This window comes from Nannospalax galili, unplaced genomic scaffold (assembly GCF_000622305.1).
Source record: "Nannospalax galili isolate Female #2095 unplaced genomic scaffold, S.galili_v1.0 scaffold264, whole genome shotgun sequence".
Taxonomy (NCBI): Eukaryota; Metazoa; Chordata; class Mammalia; order Rodentia; family Spalacidae; genus Nannospalax; species Nannospalax galili.
Window position 1 is genome coordinate 928,650 of NW_008352391.1, and position 17,054 is coordinate 945,703.

Below are 17,054 nucleotides of genomic sequence, written 5' to 3' on the forward strand. Positions count from 1 at the left end.
AGCTGAGAGAAACGACTATTAATTGCTGTTAGTTAACATTGTCCCAGAAGTATTAGCTGACATAAAACAAATGGAAAAGAATTAATGGATACAGTGGAGAAATTGCAAAGGAAACTGCTTATTTAACTTCAAATAATATAAAATATATATAGATAATTCTATAAAAAATCAATGGAGTTAAGTCAATTAGAAGGGACCTAGAAGAAATCCAAGCAACAAAAATGAATTCCATATTATGCAGTGACAGAGAATTTAAAATGTAATTTAAAACACATGGCATTTATACCATTAAAAACTACACATTTCTTAGAAATAAACCTATCAAAGGGGCTGGAGAGATGGTTGAGAGCACTGGCTGCTCTTGCAGAGGACTCAGGTTCAGTTCCCAGCACCAACATGGCAGCTAACAACTCTCCTTACCTCTAGTTCCAAGGGACATCATATTCTCTTCTGGCCTCTGTGGGCATTGCATGCACATGGTGCACTTACATACATATGTGCAGGCAAAACACTCATAAATATAAAATAAAAAAAAATACATCAGGCCAGGCATGGTGGCACATGCCTTTAATCTCAATGCTCAGGAAGCAGAGGCAGGCGGATTTCTGTGAGTTCTAGGCTAGCAAGTTCTAGGCCAGCTGGAACTAGAGGAAGATCCTGTTTCAAAAATATGGAAAAAAAAAATCACATTTTTTTCACTTTTCAAAGTTTTGTTCATCCTATAAGAGAAAGTTATAAAAAATTGTTTGGAAGACAGTAAAACTACCATAATTAGGACATTTTAATATGCTATGATTTTGATTACCAAAAATAAATAAATTTCCCCTAGATTATTTATAGATTCCATGTAACCAACCATATTCTCAGTAGCAGTTTGAGAAGTCTAAGTTGATCTATAATGTATTGAAATACAAGTTGCTATTTGTGGAAGATCTGAGATTTTCGTAGAGCTCTAATAATTAAAATAATGGATACTGGTGAAGGAATAAATAAATGTTCTGAAGAAATGCAGTACAATCCATAAATATATTCAAGTATCTGTAAATCTGACTTCTGCCAGTCTGCTGCGGCCTCACTCCACTGTTATCAAATACAAGAAAGGCGGTATCATTCTACATTCTACTGTCGCCCAGAGACGGTTTCCAGGGGCAACTCCACAGCTAAGGCTTTATCGCTTCCAAAGGAAGTCGTCTGGTAAACCACAAGGGTGTCTTGTGTGTCTTGGCAGCTGAAAACTCTAAGGCTTGATTTTACATGACTCTTCATGTTAAACTGTTAGCCCACAGTGAAAAGTAATTTTCTGTTTTTGGAAGATTCAGAATAAAGGCAGGGTACCTGGCATGGTGTTCTTCATTTTATTTCTGTTCTTTAGCAATACTTTTTAGGCCATTTAATGCTTGCCTTACTGATATCTTTATCAGGAACTTATAAAGTTTAAATAAGAAAAATTCCTGATTCTCAACTAAATGTGTATTGCAACTACATGGGATACTAATCAAACCTTTGGTTTCCATTTTAGGACTTGGCTTCTAAGGCAACTGCATTTTTATCTTGGTTCAGTCCACTCCCAGTTACACCTGTCCAAGGCCCTGCTAGGAAACAGCAGCCAGATCTTGTCTGAATCCTGTAAACGAGGCTCACAGGGACACAGCTCTGAAAGACTCAGCACAGGATGCTGGCCAGCACTCACCTGCTTGTCATTTTGCTCAGTGAACAAACCCTACATTGCTTCACAGAATTTCAGATCTTGACTTTAATGGAATCAAAGACAAAACAAACATAAATTAGTTTACTGGTGGCAAAGCTGGAAATTTGAAAATTCTAGATCAGCTCAGATGTCACTACTTTAAATATATAATACCACACACTCTGCCAGAAAATATATATCCCCCAAAGCAAGCAAATATTTCATATGAACACTTCTGGCCTAATCAAAAACTTTTCTACAATGACTGGAGAAATGGCTCAGCAGTAAAGAGCACTGGCTACTCTTGCAGAGGACCTGGGTTTGGTTCCCAATGGCAGATAATATCCATCCATAACTCCAATTCCAGGGGATCTAGTGCCCTCTTTGGCTTCTGTGGGCATTGCACACATGTGGTGCACCTATATACATGCCAGCAAAAAGCTCATACACATAAAATTTTAAAAATTAGTAATTTTTTCCTATTCAGTCCACTTTTGTAAGCTTAGTACCATGTATTTTTACTTATTGAATTATGAAGTACAAACATATTTTCATTTTTAATATTCACAAGCATTAGCCGGATTTGATAGACTGCTGTGCTGTTACTAATGTGATTATTACATTAATTCTCAGCTAACTTGTAATTTTATATTTGAACCTATATTATTATTTTAGCATCTATCTTCAAAAGTCAGTTTGAGGAAAAATATATATTTTCAGGATGACTGATAATCATACTTGAATACAGTTGTAGCCCCTAAATAAACATGTATGTCTGACTATAATACTTAAATAGCATAGTTAGCTATTATAAAAGAGGGACAGGGAAATGGCTCAGTTGGTAAAGTGTTTGCTGAGAAGCATGAGGTCCTGAATTTAGATCCCCGGCATCCATGTTAAAAAGCCAGGTGCAGTGGCCTGTGCCTGTCATGCTGGAAAGCAGACTAGCTGTGTCAGTGAGCTCAAGTTCAGTGAAGACCCTTGCCTCCAAAAGTATGGTAGAGTGGAAGACCTCTGGCTTTGACAGGCTTGTACACACACACCCCCTGCCACAAGCCCCCCCGCAACCACACACACAAGAAAAATAACTGACCTGCGCCAAGTAGCTAATATTATTGACTCTGTAAAATCTTTAAAGTACACTGTATATAAAAGATGAAGATCTTGATGAGATGGTAAATATTCCAAAACTGGAAAATTAACATCATTCCTACTGACAGTGTTCAGGAAAATATGCCTCACTTTCTGTCTCAAAACAGGCTGTCAGACAGTGTCTCTAAATCTTAGCATCAGAGTAAAATCCTAACATTTGAATTTAAGACATACAAACAGGCCTGGTATAGTTCAATATATTATAATATACTTTTATTAAAACACCAAAAATTTAAAGTTGCAGTTTCAAAAATTCAGTGTTTTATGGTATATTTAATATTGTACAGACATCATCAGTAATTCCAGAGCATTTCTATTCTCCCCCACAGTACCTATCAGAAGTAAGTCTCCATATGCTCTCACCACACCCCTTCAAAGTGCTGATCTTTTACTCTCTCCATGCATGGGCCTCTTCTCACATTGCATAGGAACAGAGGAGAGCTGTCCACATTGCAGCATGCATCGGTACTTAACTTTTTAATGGCTGAATCATAGTTTATTATTTGAGAAATTTGGGTTCTTTCCACTTTGGGGCTATTATAAATGCTGCCATAAACATCTGTATTAAAGTTATGGGTAGATACAGATTTTTAATTCTTTTGGCAGATTGAGTTGCTCGGCCAGTTAAATAGTGATCCTATTTAACTTTTTAAGGAACTATGACATTATTTTCAACATCCATTGCATCATTTTACATTCTCGCTAGTAATCTATGAGGTTTCAACTTCTTTACGCCCACATCAGCTTATTACTGCCCTTTAAAAATTGTTAATATTACAGTCATCCTGGTATGTATTAGTACCTTACTGTGGCTTTAACTTGCATTTACAAATTGACTAATGATGCTGAGCATCTTTTCATGAGTTTACTGGCCATTTGTATATCTTCTTTCATGGGCTTATCAGCCATTTGTATATCTTCTTTGGGGAAATACTTACACAGATACTTTGCACATTTAAAAATTCTATCACTTATTTTCGAGTTGCGTAAGTTATATTCTTTAGACATACGGGTTGAATAACAGACCCTTGTCAGATCCATGGCATTTTCCTTATTATTTTTCATTTTCTTAATAGTGTCCTTTAATGCTCACTTAGAAATGGATGCAATCCATTCCTTCCCCCCACTGAATGCTTGTGCTTTGCAATGCATTAAAAGGAACTCACAAAAAAATAGAGGAAAAGAAACTCTTGCTTCATGTAAGACCACAGTGCTGTGTGCCTGGATTTCCTGCCTGCAGCTTTGGTTCTTCCCCGCTCTGAGTTCGTGTCTGAACATGGGGGAAGATGGGTTGGACAGGTTCATCACGTTTGTGAAATGAACCACTGAATGGTCTCGGTACTCTGGTTCCTTTAAAAAATGAGCTGTCTAGACACACAGGTTTACTTCCTAACTCCAAATTCCATTTTACCCAACCACACACACAGTTCCCAATCATGAATTTAGAAAAATTTGAAAATTCTTCTATTTTTTGATTGTGGGAAAGTGATATGCATTCAACTGAAGCCACACTTCCAATTTCACATTTGATCTTTCCCTAAGCTACTGCCATGCTGTGTCTTTGCCAGTGTGGGCAGCTACACACTAGGCCAGCCCTACGCTGCTGTCATGAGCCACCCATGCTTGACACTTAGCTGTGCTAAGTGCTAACGTTCATGTGGTCTGGTGGATACATCATTCTACTTGGCGATTTCACCTTACTTTGTGTTTATCAGGACATAACCCCACGGTGGGCTGAAGAGCATCTGTCTAGGCCGATCCTTAAGTCAGTCCATCGCTCTGAGTACTGTGGCATTAGTACGAACTACGTTTTGAAATTGAGAAAATTCAACACTGTTTCGGATCTTCACAGTCCTCTGTGCACCTGTATCAACACTAGGGTCAGCTTGTACACCTTTGAAAGAAAAAAGGCAGGTAGAGTTTTCATAGGGATCGCGCTGACCTAGTCACTGGGCAGACTTAAATGCTGCACTGACCACCGTTCACCACCTTCTATTTCCACTTGCTCCCAACACATATTCCATCTGGATTTCACTGTGAGAGGTATAAACATACTCCTAAGACAGCCGCTCCAGAAATAGTTTAATATGTTATTGAAGAAAACCAGATAAAAAGAAAAATAAACTCCACCTCAGAAAACAGAATAAGTGTACCAATAATTTTTTCAAAATATAGATTTTGAAAACTTAAGCTCCTGCCTTATATTATGCTGTTTTAATAATATATACACACATATTCAGTCAAAAGACTAAATGACACACTTATACCACAATGGATGATATATAGCTACTTTTCCTCTAAAACAATTCCTGTAAGATTGAATACGGGATAGGAACTGCTGCAGGCTAGACTGGGCACATACTGCGTGGCAAACCCTGGTCCTGAAACAGTAGCTGTCTCCCATGGAGCTGGGGCTGCCTGAACACCCAGATCCACTGAAGATTGAGCTTTGGCTTGAAGTCCATGCAAGGCTTCAGAGAACAACCCATCCTTAAATCATCTTTTCCCCTCTTTTTTTCCACTCTGAGAATATAATTAAAAACACATGTGTACAAGAAACAACGCTCTGGTTATGAAAGTCAAACAGAAAGCAGATTGCTGCCTGCGTTTGGCTCTCTTCTAACAACGCTTTTCAACTCTTATTTTTTAAAAAAGGTATTTTATGTGTATGAGTGCATTGCCTGCATGTATATAAGTGTACTCTTGTTGTGTCGTGCAATGCCCATGGAGGTCAGAAGAGGATGTTGGAGCCCCTGGAACTGGAATTATGGATAGTTGTTTGCTGCCATGTGGGTGCTGGGAATTGAACCTAGGTCCTCTGCAAGAGCAAGCAGCACTCTTAACTGCTTGGTCATTTCTCCAGACCCTCAACATTTATTTTGGAGACAGAGACACAAGGAGGTTCAAAAAACTATTCAGAAAGAAAGTGGAAGAATTTTCCACTAAAGGGACATTTATTAACAATAATAGAAAATTTTTATATGGTATTCACTTAGAACTAGTCTTATTTAGTCCTAAAAAGCTTTCATTCTGCTTGTGGTGGTTTGATTGAATGTCCCTCATAGGCTCTAAGTATTTGGCCATTTGGTCCCCAGTTGTGGCACTGTTGGGGTGGGTCATGGAACCTTTAGGAGGTGTGGCCATGCTAGAGGAAGCATGTCACTGGGGGTGCGCTTTGAGAGTTTTAAGCCTTGCTGGATTTCCAGTTGCTCTCTGCTTCCTGTGCCTATTTGAAGATGTGAGCACTCAGTTTTCTGCTATGGCCACCTCCTGCCATGCCTCCCTGCCATTATGGACTCTTAACCCTCTGGAACCATAAGCCAAATAAACTCTTCCTTCTTCAAGCTGGTCATGGTGTTTTACAGCAACGGAAAAGTAACTGATACACTGCTTTTTGCTATATATTTATATTCTCAAAATGGGGAGCTATAGAGCTGCTATGTAGAGGTGGCTAATAAGAGAACTGCTATCCAGAGAGAAGATACAGAGCAGCACTAACACAAGTCAATATTGTCTTATTTCCAAACCACTGAGAATGAACAAAATTATAGGGACCTACAATCTTATGATACAAAGGAAAACTATAATTCTCAAACTAAAGATTCACAGACTAAAAACCCAGACCTTCAGTGTTGTTGGACACAATATTCTGCTAATACAATCAAGCTGGATCATCAGGAAAGTAGCGTCTGCACTTGCTGTGGTGACCTGTGTAGAATACTCTCTGGATCTTTGTATTGGTTGACTGGATTCATCACAGCTGAATATACTTCACCATAGGCTCTGCAGACCAGCTCAGTAGACTGCTTTATGATCTGTTCCCTATTGATGAGCAAAAAAAAAAAAAAAAAAAAAAAAAAACCTTCCCTGTGTCCACATCCTTCCTCAGAATTGTAAGAGGACATATTTGAATAGCATTCCATTTTCATATTGATAACACAACATGCTATTTAAGAATCATCACAGAAATTACTTATTGATTTGGGGGTAAGTGTTTATTTACTAAAGTCTTCTTCATAGCTGTATAGATTCCAAGGAGGCAGGGACTATATTTTATTCACTGTTCAATCATTAGGACTACAAGAGTGCCTGGTATATACAGGTATTGCTTGACTTACAATGGGATTACATCCTGTGGAAATTAGTTGAAAATAGTGGAAGAGAAAATGAATTTAATATATGTAACCCACCAAACGTAGCCTAGCTTAAACATGTTCAGAACCTTTAACATTAGTGTAGAATCGGGCCATATCTTCTGATATAAAGCCTTCTTTACAATAAGTGCTGGGTGCCTCAGTTACCTTACTGAATATAGTCCATGATCGAGAATTTAAAGATCCTTCCCTTATGACTTCCCCTTGTGACTGAAAGGCTGACTGTAGTTACAGGCCACTGCAGCTGCTGCCAGAACCATGAAAGTGTATCATACTGCATACTGCTAGTCCAGGAAACACTGAACAGTCAAACTTCCTACTCAATGTGCATCACTTTTAACCATCAGGAAGTAAAGAAAAATAAAAAGTCCTAAATTAAACTATCATAAACTAAAAAACGAAAATCAAAATCATGCTAAACTATCATAAAGTAAGGGGCTATCTGTAGACTGTTAAAGAATAGTGACCCACCATCAGTGCATTGTTTTGGCAAAAGTAAATAATAACACACTAATCTTCAAGAACAAAGTCTATGTTATGACTTGAGTACAAAATTTCCTCCACAGGCTCATGTATTATAACTATAGTTCCCGGATGATGGCACAAACCTTTCCTCTTTAAAATTGATTCTCTCATTTATTTGGTAATCCTGAAAAAAAAAAAACTAACTCAGAAAATTAGGGCCAGGAGTGCAGTTGTTCCTTTAACCTGGCTGTGTGGTTCCTTGGCCTTGGGAATGGATTTGCAGAAGTGGGCTAGTAGACACCTAGAATGCAATAAAAAGAGCTTAGGTGTGATTCTGTGAGCTCAGAAAACCAGAGTACTGACACGAATGTGAATAAAAAAGACAGTAACTAATATTGGGAATTGGACTGTAGACCATGCATGTTTTAAACTGGCAAGGGGATCTGTCTGCCATTTTGTCCTTGTGGAGACATCGTATGAGTCTGAATTTAAACATGACAGACAATTTAATGTGGAAGAGTAAATTTCAAGGCAGCCCAGTATTCAAGCTGTGGCAAAGTTAGGTTTTTACTTTGTTGTTGTTGTTTTGTTTTGCCAGATTTACAGTGAGAAATGGGAGCAAAAAGCAGAGAGTAAAGACTTGAAATACTTGGAGTTTTGGCAGAAAAAAATACAACTAAAGCTGGATTCAACAAAGGTGTGGCTGCTAAAGAAAACTAGGGCTGGGGGCTGGAGAGATGCTCAGCGGTTAAGAACACTGGTGGTTCCTGCAGAAGACCGGGTTCAAATCCCAACACCCACGGCAGCTAACAACTGTCTGTAACTCCAGTTCCAGGGGAGCCGACAGCCTCTTCTAACCTTCTTGGGCATTGCGCAACATGGGTGCACTACCTACATGCAGTCAATACATGCATATACATAAAATAAAAAACAACACTACTTCCTTAAAAAAAAAAAAAAAAAAAGAAACTAGGGCCATTAAATGAAAGTGGAGTACTCTGCAGCAAGGCAAGGCAACAGGAGCTGCGTCCAGAGGGCTGCAGTAAGTTCCAAGGGTTCAAAGGCTTTAAATCATTTGAAAGACTGTGCTAGGAGAAGAGCCCCAGGGTCTCCTGAGTACACAGGGCCACCAAGGGAATTGTTTCCATACATTCAGTCAAGGCTGAAGTAGGGGCCCAAGAGGGTCTGGCTACTACTCAACCCTGGCAGCAGACTTTGGCATGACTCAAAGTCTAGATTAATCCAAGCTCTGATACTGGTTTTGCAGGCATGCAGAACGCAAGGTTTATGGGGTTCTAGAGGCTTCTGCCCAGATTTCAGAGGAAGGGCAGGGAGCCCAGGTAATGTGTAGAAGGGTTAGGTTTCTTACAGGAGGGTCCTGAGGGCAACTTGTGAAACTGCAAGGAGGAAGCTGACGCTAGAACGGAGACCCCAGAAGTTAGAGGAACCATGGTAGGAGGCATCTGAAGAAAGCTGTGGGCAGGGAGTGGAGCCAGCCCATGAGGGAGGCTGCATGGGCTGCAAGTGGCCAGACTACAGTGGCAGGGCTGCCCAAGACATTTGAGAGTTACATGATAAAACCATGTGTCCTGGATGCTGCATATGGGCCTGTGAATGTTTATCCTGCTAGGTTTCAGTCTTGCTTTGGTCTGATTCTTCCTTGCTTTTTTTCCATTTCTCCCTCTTCAAATAAGAATATTTAGTCTATGGGATTGAAGAGATGGTTCAGTGCTTAAGAGCAATGGCTCTTGCAGAGAACCTGGATTCAATTCCTAGCACCCACATGGCAGCTAACATCAGCCCACAGACCCAGTTTCAGAGGATCCAATGTCCTCTTCTGACCTCTGAAGGCACTGCATGACACAGGTGCACTTACACACATGTAGGCTATACACTCATACACATAAAATAAAAAATATTAAAAAGAATATTTAGTCTGTGTCATTGTATCTTTGAAGTTTGGAAGCTGTTTTGATTATACAGTGGCTTATAGTTAAGACTTTGCCTTGAATCTAAGAGAAAACATTAGACTTGGACTTTTGAACAATGGTAGAACTTTTAGGACTATGGAAGACTCTTGGAGATTGACTAAATGAATTCTGTATTATAAAATGAACACGAGCTATTGAAGGCCAGGGGTGGGATGTTCTGGCGTTATGGATTATACTTAAAATGTCCCCCATAGGCTTAGGTAGTCAAAATGTGGTAACCGGTTGGTGGTGCCCTTCTGGGAGGTGCTGACAACACTAGAAAATGTGGTCTAGCAAGAGGAAGCAGATGACTGGGGCTGTGTCCTTGGGGACCCTATTTTCTGTTATCCCCCCACTTCCTGGCCAGCATGGTGTACATTGCTGTTGTGCTCTATTCTCCTTGCCATAAAGGACTAAAACTTCTAAAACCATGAGCCAAAGTACATCCTCCTCTAAAGCCTTGTCTCAGCATTAACAAAGCTGATACATTCACAATATTTATTAATGCTTTTCATAATTTCCAGAAAAATTTCCAACAAACTGCTCTTAAATCTATAGGTCTTGTTAGATTTCTATTGCATGACAAAAGGAGGAAAGGTATGTTTTGGCTCAAGTTTCAGTAGTCTAAGTCCATGGATTTTTGGCCCCACTGCTTTTGGGCCTGAGGTGAGGCAGTACCTGATAGCTGAGGTACGTGGGGCAGGAAACCTGCTTCACATATGGCACATGGGAAACAAAAAAGAAAGACAGGAAGGACCCGGGGTATCAATGGCCCCTTTAGGAACACACCCTATTCCACCTCCATCCCCTAAGTGACCTAAGGTACTTCCACTGGGCCCACATCCTAAAGGGTCCACTGCTCTCTCACAGTGCCTCCAGTTGGCAATCAAGACTTTAACATGGGTTTCCAGGAGAGCATTTAAGATCCAACCCTAACAAGGTGCTAACAATCATATTTCCCAAATTTCCCTTCTCTCTCCACATCAGTAGATATATCTCATGTTAGTTTTCACATATGTGCTAAATAAATCACATAATTCTCACAAATACAGTTCTATAAAAGCACATAAATGAATACTAAATGCAATTCTCCAACTGCTAAAAACTTTATCCAGCTAGGAACTGCTGGGTTTATTAACTCTGTATCAACTCTCTCCATGCTGTCATGTGATTTACTACTCACACGGCACTATTTTACCTAGTTATGAGAATATTGCCACGAATGTTCTGATTAAAAAAAAAAAGATAAATATGTCTTTTTACTATCAAGCCTAATTTTCTTATAATGGTTCCTATATCTGTGAATGGCAAAAGCATGACCTGCCACCTTATCGAGGCTCTAAAACTTGCTCAGAGTACACAGAAGAGTGTTTTGGTCTTCCTACTTTCTGTTGCTTCCATAGACAGCCCATCACAAGCACTGCTGTTAGGAGGTAGCCTGAAACAGGCTCCAGCATGCCTCTCCCTCCAAGCATTTTCGTGGCTTCCTGTAGCTTCAGAGAATCAGCAGTGTCTCCTCTGCTACTCTGCACCACCGGTCATTTCGGTCACACAGCCTCTTTTCACCCTGAAAGTGCTAACCTCAGTTTCTTTCCCTTTCTGGATTCCTGGCCTATACTACCTAAACATGCACTTTAAACATCTTTCATAGTCTGTAAAAAAGAAAAAAAACATATTAGCACATTCATGACGTGTTTCATCTTCAAACCTATAAATAATTGCTTCCTTTTTGGAAGGCCCACAGCACTTTCTCTGTTCCTCTCTTACAGCCCACACCTCTCCAAAGCTGTATTAGTTTCTATACTTTCTTCTTCTCAGATCCTAATAGCTTTGTATTGAGTAAGGGATAATTCCGTATCAAACATATGTAACAACTGCAAGAGGACCCAATTTCACAATAAAATGTAGTTTTAAAAACATTTAGAATGACACAAAGATATGGTGTCCATATACTTACCCTACAAAACCTGAAGCAACTTTACTGTTCATATTCATATGCTCCTTAAAATCTAGCAGAGTTTGAATGACTGAATGCCCGTAGTAGAGAAAGAACTTTTTACAAATTTCCCTAAGTCCTGGGTTGGATGCTATTTCAGGCTGAACTTTTCCTTTACTAGTTAAGGGTCTATTTTTATGACTGGCAAGTTTAACACAATAGTAATGGTGCCAATAATACATTATTTTAGTTGTCACATACATCTATGTAATGAAGTCACAAACAACAGAAAACATTCTTTAAACTGTTTTTCTAGGAACTATGTTCTTTTTCTTTCTTTCTTTCTTTTTTTTTAACAATTAAGTCAGCTTTATTCCGGAGATGTAAGGATGGTTTAATATACATAAGTCAATAAACGTAATAAAACATATAAATGAACTTAAAGACAAAAACCTTTCTTAAGAGCTAAAATAACACATTTGTATAGTCTATGGTGCGGGGGGTTTGAACCAGCGACCCCCGCACAGTGATGATTGGAGATGGCTGTTTGCCAGCCCATGCTGCCCCCAGTACCGGGGACAATCAGACGCAATGGGGAGCCTAGTCAAGTAGGGACTTATTTATTGCAGGTGTTACAGAGCTTATAAAGCCACCTGGAAATCCCCCCTCCCCCCCGAGGGTGTATCTTAAGGATGGTCACACGCTGATCATGCACTCCTCAGCAGTGCAGAAGTACTCTTCAGACTTTCAAAGCAAGTCAGGCCATGCCCCAGTAACTTCCTCTTGGACTTCTGCAAGGTGGGGCCTTTAGGTCCCCACATATCCACCTTTTTATTTTTAAGGCCAGACTGACTTTATTTCACGGGTTACCCACCTCATAGGCGGCTCCCTGAGGAGAGATGGCTATCTCCTTCCTCTAATCTTATGCATATTAAGTTGTGTCACCTCTGATCAAGCCTTGCCCATCATTGGATCATGCACCTGTCCATGTGCATGTCCTGTCTTAGGAGTACTTGTCATGGGACATCTTACCCGTCTTTGGCCAAAAATGCGTCATGATTAAGGGCAGCCACATGGGTAATGCCAGCCCTTGACAGTCTTAGTCTATCCCTCAGACTTTTAAAACAAGTCAGGCCGCGCCCCAGTAACTTCCTCTTGGACCTCTGTAAGGTGGGACCTTTAGGTCCCCACACTATGGTTTATAAAAGAACACAAATAGTTGGAGAGAAGTTGGGAGAGAAGTCTACTTCATGACTGTGGGTCAACAGTACCTAGTTCTAATACTATCCTAAATCTGTGGTGAGTTAAGGTAACTCGTCATTTTCCTGAACTGTTAAAGATAACACTGTAAGTAAGAGTAGGCAGAAAGAAGGTGTGTTGAGTAAACGTTCAGTGGAGTAATGCTTACTACCTTTCTGCTGGAAAGAATGGTGGTAGAAACTGGTTGAGGGAAGACTAGAGAGATTGCGCAGTGGGGAGGAGCACTTGCTCTGCAAACATGAGGACCAGAGTTCAGATCTCATTACCCATGTTAACAAGCTGAACATCCCTATAAATGCCTAGTACCCCAGCTCCAAAGGGGACGGAGACAGGAGGACTGCAGGAGCTTGCTAGCTTCTGGCCTGGCCAAGAAAACACAAGCCCCATGTTCAGGAAGACACCTGCCTCAAAGGAATGGGCAGAGAGTGATAAAGGAGGACACTTGATGCTTCTCTGACCTCCATGTGAATGCCCAAGCACATGTACTAGCACACACATATACACATGTGTACACACACACACACAAACGTCCCAATTGATCAATTAAATAAATTTAAAAAACAAGAAAGAAATGGGTTAGGTAATCTACTTAGCCAATATTTTTTTTTTGACCTATTGACTGGTGATTTTTTTTTCTATTGTTAATTGATCTTTACAACTAGTGTACCAAAATAATGCCAGAATTATTTTTCATAAATGAGACAGCTGGTGTTTAAAAAAAAGTTATATATATAATTGAAAATCATTTTGCAACAAATCAGATTGATTTTAAAAATAGTGTTTTCAGTTCTTCACTCAGCAGTATGACAGATTTCAGAGGCTGTCCACAGCACTCATTACTATTATATCATACTTTATAATTGATATTTAGTCTGACCACAACATATATTTGATAGTGTAGAATGAATACATAGAAATAAGGCTATGCTGTCATACAAAAAATTGAAATCAGAATAAAGCACAATATTAAACACTATTTTAAAAACATCAAGCAATTGGTATATATAGAACAAATACTAAAAATTCATTTTAAATTTTTAAAAATATTTATTTTTATTTTATGTGAATGAGTGTTTGCCTGCGTGTATGTAAGTGCACCCATATGTGCAAAGCCCACGAAGGCCAAAAGAGGGCATTGGATCCCCTGGAACTGGAGTTATGGATGGTTGTTAGCCACCATGTAGGTGCTGTGCTCTCAGAGGTCAGAAGAGGGTATTGGATCCTGTGGAACTGGAGTTACAGACTGTTGTTAGCCACCATGTGGGTTTTTGGAACTGAACCTGGGTCCTCTGCAAGAGCAGCCAGTGCTCTCAGCTGCTGAGTCATCTCTCCAGTCCCTGTATTTTAGATATTAGTGTTTGATAGTATAGGGTTTCCCCATGCTATTCCTTAGTTTAAGAAACCACTGAGCTAGGGAAGGAATTAAACAATGAACACAGGGATGGAGGAAGATACAGAGGTAATGTCACTACTAGAGAAACACAAGTCTTTGAAGTAGTGGGATGAGAAAAGGGCAGAAAGGAGTTATTCCCTCTGCCCTATCAGCTCAATGGCACAGCCAAGGAATAGCAAAAGGAAAAAGGGGACTGCCTGGAGTGAGTCCAGATCCAAGCTATATGTAAAACAGCAAGAACTCTCACTCACAGCATGATTCCACAGGCTAGAGCTACTGTTCCACAAAACTGCTGTAAAGAAGTCTAGTTTTCATATGGTGATCAGTAGATCAAGGACGTTTAAAGTTTTCAGAAGCCCATGACTGGACTGAGATGATTTGTTGACAGTTTTGATTTAGTTACAGAGGACCTCAAGCTTTTCCATTGTAAACATCAATAATTTGTCAATATTATTCAGTATTATTTAAACCTATTTCACACATGGTATTACTGATTAGCAAAATAGTCTGACATCAGGCAAAAAGGCATGCAGTATGGTGCATAGGCAGGCACTTCTGTATGCTTTTGGAGATAAAGGATAAGCTTACATAAATAACTACTACTAGAATAAAAAGGAAAGGGTACTAAAACAGAGACTTCAGAATAAAACACTACAGAATTATTCACTTACATGCAAATAACTGACAAGCTCATTTAGAAAATCCATTTCCTCAAAGTAGTGTGTGGCATATGTGTGTGTTTAGTAAGATAAATACAGTTTTAAAACAATAAGTTCATTAAAATGCTTACTTCTAGATTAAATGGTATAATTTAAATGCCGAAAGCATATCTAGTCAGTACTTTACAGAGGACACATTAGTTCTGCTCAAGGAAATAGTAGTGATACGGCTTCAACTAGAGTTCAAGTCTCCAGAAGTAATTCTTTCATCGTATATTTTTTTTCCTACTGTACCATGTAGAATTTATTAGGAAATAGTCAGTGAAAGTGAATGTATGGACTCGGTAGTGATGAATGAACTCTCATGTTCGTTCAGCACTGTGGAATCATGCTGTGAGTGAGAGGTCTTGCTTTTTTACATATGGATTGGATCTGGACTCACTTTAGGCAATCCCCTTTTTCCTTGAGGCGGTATTAATATAAAAATTTACTGAGCTAGCAATACTTTTCTTCAAATCTATTTTTTGTTTATATATTTTAAGGAGCTTTTGTAATTTCATACAACAGTTTTTAATCAAATTTAGACCCCCTCCCTCAACAATGCCTCCCACAGGACTTCATGTATTCTGCCATACATGTTAAGTTCTATTCAGTCAAGCATTTGTATTCAGATGTCCTTCAGTGTAAATTCATCCACTGGCATCTAGCCAGCCCATCTAGAGATCATATGTAAGGCGTACTCTCCCTCACCCAGTAGCAATCAGTCTCTGATAATTCTCAGTCTAGTGCTGGCCCACCAAACATTTCTTTCCTCCCCTTTGGACCCTTGCCTGATTGAACTGACATGGGTCCTGTGCTCGATGCCACCACTGCCACAAGTTCACATGCGCAAGTTTCCAGTGGTCTGAAAGCCTCTGCTTCCCTCTGTTCATGAACCAGCCCTGGCTCTTACAATCTTTCTAACTCCTCTTCCACAATGGTCCTTTAGCCGTGGGTGGGTTGAGCACAGAACATTTGAGGAATTGGCCACTTGATATTTGATGAGATAGGGTACCTTCAGGGTGGTATGGCCTTATATCATTTATAGGAATTTGAAAAGGAAGGTTCAAATAAAACAAGCCAGGTCTAAATAGGCTAATGTGCTGTGGCACAAGGAAAAACATGACTTTTGACACTGTCTTTTCAAGCACACAGAATCTACCACTTAACGTAGCTATACAGTTTGCAAACTTTAGTTACCACTAAGTGAGTCAAGCAAAGGTTCATGTTCTCAATCAGTCATTCCTGTTGCACTGAGTAACAGAACCAGTATGACACCAAAGACCAAGCTGTTCCCCAGACTTCCCTTATTTCCAGCTTAGAAACTGCAACATTCCTTACATTTAGAGAGCAAATGGCAACACCGGATATCATACAGACAATACAATAATCATGTGGCTAATTTACTATTAGAGAAATGAATGAACTGAGGAGCATTATCCGCTCCACAGTTTGACCAAAGGGCAACATGATTCAGTTACACTGAGAAATTCAATTTATCCAGTTACAAATGTCATGATATTGTAGTGCTAGCATTAAAAAAAAATCTTACTAAAGATTACTATAGAAGTGCATAGAGAAATCATTCTCATTTAAAAATATGTTCATATAAACTGATTGTATTTTAAGTTAATTAAAAGCCCTGAGCTAAGAAATGAACTGCTTGCTTCCAGAGACAGTGAGCTTATCCTTAATCAGTAGTTAAGATTCTCGTTGCTATAACAACCTGATACAACTTTCATCATTACCATAAACCTACCATTTATAAAAATAGCTTATTTCAACACCAAGTTCTGAGATTACTAAAAGTAAGCTTTATTAGAGCATCACAGTTAAGAGTGCAATCAAATGTACCACTGAAAGAAAGATGTCAACAGTTTAAGGCTGATAAAAAAAAGATAATATACTTATGAATAATGGAGTAATTTTGATTTATCCTTATCACAATCAAACACCAAATATCATAATGGATTGAGTCAGTTTTGTTTTAGATGAGAAAAGATAATATACTTTTGAATAATGGAGTAATTCTGATTTATCCTTATCACAATCAAACACCAAATATCATAATGGATTGAGTCAGTTTTGTTTTAGATGAGGTCTTACCATGTAACCCAGACTGGCCTTTTACTTGCCAGCCTCCCACCACAACTTTGAGTGCTGGCGTTATTTGCATATACCACCAAGACCCAGCTTAAGTTCATTTTTCACCCCACATTAACAACTTACTGTTTCTCATGGTGAAATTAAAATAGTTTATATAAAATTGAGCAACATACGTAATATGTGTTATCAATCCCTTGTCCCAAACAGCAAGTAACCTTTAAAAATATTAAAAA

The 17,054-nt window shown here is 39.2% G+C and overlaps 1 protein-coding gene across 2 annotated transcripts in view; it reads right to left on the bottom strand.

Moving 5' to 3' along the window:
* Nucleotides 1–6,126: 6,126 nt before the first annotated feature.
* Nucleotides 6,127–17,054, bottom strand: part of Cog6 (component of oligomeric golgi complex 6) — an 80,945-nt gene continuing 70,017 nt past the window's right edge. For both annotated transcript variants that reach the window (XM_008849354.3, XM_029554218.1), the window contains one exon: nt 6,127–6,661. In XM_008849354.3, the coding sequence (XP_008847576.1) occupies nt 6,514–6,661 (148 nt within the window). In that variant the 3' untranslated portion in view covers nt 6,127–6,513. The remainder of the gene's footprint in view (nt 6,662–17,054) is intronic.